Source organism: Galeopterus variegatus, unplaced genomic scaffold (assembly GCF_000696425.1).
Source record: "Galeopterus variegatus unplaced genomic scaffold, G_variegatus-3.0.2 Scaffold3031, whole genome shotgun sequence".
Lineage (NCBI taxonomy): Eukaryota > Metazoa > Chordata > Mammalia > Dermoptera > Cynocephalidae > Galeopterus > Galeopterus variegatus.
Genome location: NW_007729142.1, coordinates 2071 through 7411, shown reverse-complemented (window position 1 = coordinate 7411; position 5341 = coordinate 2071). Strand labels below are relative to the sequence as shown.

Genomic DNA, 5341 nt, shown 5'->3' with positions numbered 1-5341 from the left:
AGAATAATGTTTGACCAAATGTCTGGGCGCCCTGTGGCCCAGTCAAGTTGACACAAAAAATCAACCATCACAAGATGCTTAGAGTGTAGTGCTGATGACACCAAGGTCAAGGGTTTGGCTCCCCATACTGCCCCCCCCCACACACACACACGATCCTTATCAAAGATTTAGCAGTATGGAATTCCAATGTCATTGTGTGCCTCTTGACATTCCAGTCGGGGCTGGGCTCCTCAGCAGTGTCTGAATTCAACATCTGCAGCAGTCCTTCCAACTCCCAGCCATCACACAAAACTCTGAAATTTCTGTCATCCTGCTTGTTGACATCTTAAATCTTCAGGAGAAAAAAATTGAGTCTGTTGAGGTTTTCAGGAGCATATCATAGGGTTACGCCTGGCAGATCTCCTTCCAAGGGCCAGTCTGTCACCTCAAGACCAGGACTTCATGTTTTATTTTATTTTTTTTAAGAAGCCTTTAGATTAGCCCAGTAGTATTGAGAGCAATCATGATTTCTTAAATATATTCAAGGAGGTCCTGAAAAACCCCAACCCCAGGTGATCATTCATTCACTAAATATTTATTGAATATTCTGAAAACCCTCTGTGTGCCAGGTTATGATACACACACACACATACACATGCACACACAATATATATGCATGCATGTACGCATTATATATGTATGTATGTAATGTATACGTACATGCATATAACATACATGCACACAGAATATATGTATGTACACACATAAATTTTAAAATACATATATGCAATATAAATAAAAGTGACCAAGATAAACATGACCTCCCCTACACCCCCCCGGAGAGATGGAACCTAAACAAATTTTTAAAAAATCACCCTATATTCTGGTAATGACTATAAAAGAAACAAATGGGGCCCTGAGATAAAGAGTATCAGTAGTGGGATGAGACGCTGTCTAAGCTGACACTTGGCACATGAGAAGGAGGCACCCCTGCAGAGGCTCAGGGGCAGCACGTGTGAGGCAGCAAGAGAGTCACACACAGCATCGCAGGGAGGAGCTTGGCACACTGAGAGGTGGGGGACAGCCCAGCAGGCCGAGTGTCCCGGGCAGTAGTGAGGCCCGAGTGGCCCGGGCCTAGAGGACAGACGGGCCAGCTGGTAGAGGGCTTCCTCGCAGACGCAGGAAGGGGAACCTGCCAGCTTTCTAGCTTTATAAAGACACTTTGGTTGCCTGTTCAAGATAGTTGAAGGGGACAAAAGTGGGGAAGCGTCAAGGTCGTCCAGGCAGGGAACAGTGGTGGTTTGGATCCAGGTTCTGTCAGTGGAGTTGCAGAGAAAGGGCAGGTGTGAATTGCGTTTTCGAGGTGGTAGTGCTCTGTCTTACTGATCGATCAGATGAGGGAGGTGAGGGCAGGAAGTCAGGTGAAGCTCCCAGAGGGGGTCCTGAATGCGTGGGTGTGTGTGGAGGAAACCTACTAGATTTCCACTTGTACTGTCTGGGATTTGAGATTCCTGTGAAGTATTAGGGAAGGTCAACCAGTGTGTATTCAGACATTAGGCAGGCAATTTGAGATTCAAATCCAGGTCTCAGAGGATGTATTTGGGCTGGAAATGTACATTTGGAAAACATCAGATAAAAATTATATTTGAAGCCATGGGAACAAATCAGTGAGTGTATAGAGAGAAAAAAGAAAACAAAGTGCCCAAGACTAAGACCTGACAAGCCACAGCATGTAGAGAATGGCTGTTTACCACCTCAGTGAGCAGAGTGTTCATCTGCTCCTCTGCACCTAGGCCCTGTGCCACCAGCACTGGGACTCTGAGTTGTGGCATCACTGGACAGAGACAGAAAGCAGGCTGGCAGACGCACAGAGCTGGACTCGCCTGAGTGGGCGTGACTCTGACAGGAGTCCTCTGGCCTGTCTCCATTCTCCCTGCAGCCCCCAGGGCAGCCAGTTCTGAGCATTTGCATGGCCCGGTGCCCACCTGCTGCCGCCTGGGATGCGGCAATGTCCTGCTGGCTGGACGTGCCCTCTCCTCCTCCTCACTTTAGACCTAGTCACCTCCTAATCCTGTTAGAAACACTTCAGTTACTTCTCACTTGTCTTCAAAATAAAGGAAAAACCTAATTTCTGAGCTAAGTTCTGGTGTGCAATGAATTTTGAGTGTCATTGCTCAATGAACTCAGGAGTTAGCTTTTCGAATGATTATTGAGGTGAATTTGGGGTTTAGATTTATATGTATACCTTTATTTTTTTCACAGCAAAAGTGCATTTGTACAAAGAAAAAAATGATAGAAACTGTACAATTTAATAAGAAAATTTTAAGTAAATGTAAATTTAGAGTTTGAAGGGTAATTTATGCATGAGCTGATCACTTTTTATCAGGTATATCTCATACTTTTGTTGAAAACGTCCAACAGTCCTAACGCTTATTTTACTTGCCCACATAAATAATGTTCATTATATAAATCAACTCTAAACACTGTTTCTGTGGCTTATACATTATATATTACAAACAGTCCTAACGCTTGATCACTTTTTATCAGGTATATCTCATACTTTTGTTGAAAACGTCCAACAGTCCTAACGCTTCTTTTACTTGCCCACATAAATAATATTCATTATAAAAATCAACTCTACACACTGTTTCTGTGGCTTATACATTATATATTCACATATATTATAACATTGCTTGTATTTTCAAATTAACTTGAAGTAAATATCAGTCATTTAAAATGCCACTGTTTTTAACTTGAACAGTCTCTTGACATGTCTGTAACCAATAATATATGCAGGTTTTAACTTTACAAGATATTTTTGCATTATCTCAAAGAAATGTCAGAATTTTTTTTACATTGTATAATTTTGTTATTGCTTATTTATGTGGAAAGTTTTGTAAGCCTGCCCTTCTAGGACATTTTATATACAGGTTGAATATTGCTTATCCAAAATGGTTGGAAACAAAAATGTTTGGATTTGGGTTTTTTTTTTTTCCCCCTGAATATTTGCAGAATACATACCAATGGAGTGTCTCTAATCTGAAAATCCAAAATCCAGAATTCTCCAGTGAGCATTTCCTTTGACTGTTATGTTGGCACTGAAAAAGTTTTGGATTCTGGAGTATTTTGGATTTCAGATATTCAGATTAGGGATGCTCAACCTGTAATAATTAGTTGTTAGAAAACTTGTGATAAAATGTTAACTGACATCCAATTGAACAGATTTCTCTTTCAGTCATTGTAAAGTAGTCTTCCACACATTATTTTAAGGAGAAAGAGAAATATCAGAGGAAAACATGGATAATATCACTAAACAGACAAAAAACATAACTCTAGAATGGTAGAATGTATTCTCTTCTAAATTACTCTTTAAAATCCCTGAAGGAAAAGCAGCGATTTTTATCTTATTTTTTTTTTAAATGACAGACATAAATATTTATGAATATTCTAATGACAGACATAAATATTTATGAATATTCTATTCATAAATATTTTCCAAGGGAATGGAATGGGTTCCCCAAGATTACAGTACATTAGTTCAGACTTCACTCTTCCTTGATGTGTTGAAAATACTGTCATGGGTATGATACTGTATAGACTAACCATATGAAATTGATGAAAATGACATGAAATTTACCTACAAAATTGAAAGTTTCAACTAAATTCTTAGGTTTATTGTACCTAAAGATTTCAGGAAGATAAGTAGCTTACTATTAGAATAAAAAAGCTTTTCTAATTAACCATCATTTAATCAGAAACTTAAAATCTTTTCAAAAAAATTTTTTATTTATTTGAAATGTATTGATTTTAAGATTATTTCTTATGGGCCGAGCCCGTGGCACACTCGGGAGAGTGCAGTGCTGGGAGCGCAGCAACGCTCCCACCACGGGTTCGGATCCAATATGGGAATGGCCAGTGCACTCACTGGCTGAGCGCGGTGTGGGCGACACCACACCAAGGGTTGCGATCCCCTTACTGGTCATGAAAAAGACAAAAAAAAGATTATTTCTTAAGCACTCCTTTTAATCAAGTTATAATTATATTTCACGTTCTCTTTACATACAACTACTAAAGCATTACTTGTTTTTAAATTATTACTAAAAGACATCTAATATGTTTAATTTTTTTTTTTTTAATTTTTAAGACTGCCGAGAAGTCAGGCCATATTGAAAGATCGAAGAATGTAAGGCAAAGACACAATGATTTTAAGGTAAGTTAAGAATAAGTATGTAGACTTTATTACAGGGTGTAGGGTATTCTCACCCAAAGTTACATTCAAGGTATGCATGATTGTTCAGGCATGACCTTCTAGTTAATTTAATCAGATTAAGGCATTTTAATGCAGTTTGCTTGTTCGTTTTCTAGAAAATGATTCAGGAGGTAATGCACTCCCTGGTGAAGCTGATCCGCGGGGCCCTGCTCCCGCTCAGCGTCCGGGAGGGAGAGGCGAGGCAGCACGGAGGCTGGGAAGTGAAGACGGAGCTCTCGGGACACTGGCTCACTCACGTCGTCCAGACCGTGAGGTAAATGGGACACAGTCTCAGGAAAAGGGGTCATTTTTTTTTTTCGCTTTTTGAAAAACAAACGTGTAGGATATACATTTTCAACCAAGAAGCACTTTTACTTTTCTTTCTCTCTATCCTTTTACCTCTGCTGTTTCCCACACATCATCCAACAACCAAGCTCTGAAACGTTAAACGAGAATGTGGTGCTGTATTTACATTTTTTTGTTGTTTAGCTCAGGACTACTGTTCCATTGTGATCCCCTGTCACGGTCTCACTTTCCCTGTTTTAAGCCTCATGCTGTGGCTCGTAAGCTCCGTGAGGAGCTGTCACAGGATGGTGAAAGTGGTGACGGGCATTGCTGTGGGCCCCACTCTGCTCACTTCTGTTTCATTGTGTCTGTTTCGCAGGCTTCCCTATGAGTCACTGACTGCCCTTGAGATTCCTAATGACATGTTACAGACCATCCAGGATCTCGTTTTGGATCTCCGAGTACGTTGTGTAATGGTCACATTGCAACACACGGCAGAAGGTACGTTAAAAAAATTGATGACGTTTACTGGACCATGGTTATCTGAATATGCCACCTCCTTTGAGCTTCCAAATCCTTGAAAATAAGAGAAAATGACTCTATGGAAATTTGAATATATTGGTTCATCTTATTTCGAGCAGCTCTATAGAATGTTTTTCTTTTCTTTTCTTTTTTTTTAATTTTTTTCCAAATCAACTTAGTTGAGATATAAGACCATGCAGAAATTAGGATGGATATACTTGCAGATATTTAAGAATAATATAAACATCCGTGTGGCAAATAAGTAAAATAGCACATGAAATGTATGTAAAGTATAATTCTAGTTTT

At 39.7% G+C, this 5341-nt stretch overlaps 1 protein-coding gene across 1 annotated transcript in view; it reads left to right on the top strand.

The window, feature by feature from the left end:
- The window catches only part of EXOC2 (exocyst complex component 2), an 88503-nt gene that overhangs the window by 81428 nt on the left and 1734 nt on the right, over positions 1 to 5341 (top strand). Inside the window, exons 13-15 of the mRNA XM_008583759.1 lie at positions 4124 to 4189; positions 4345 to 4502; positions 4893 to 5014. Coding sequence (XP_008581981.1) covers positions 4124 to 4189; positions 4345 to 4502; positions 4893 to 5014 — 346 coding nt within the window. The remainder of the gene's footprint in view (positions 1 to 4123; positions 4190 to 4344; positions 4503 to 4892; positions 5015 to 5341) is intronic.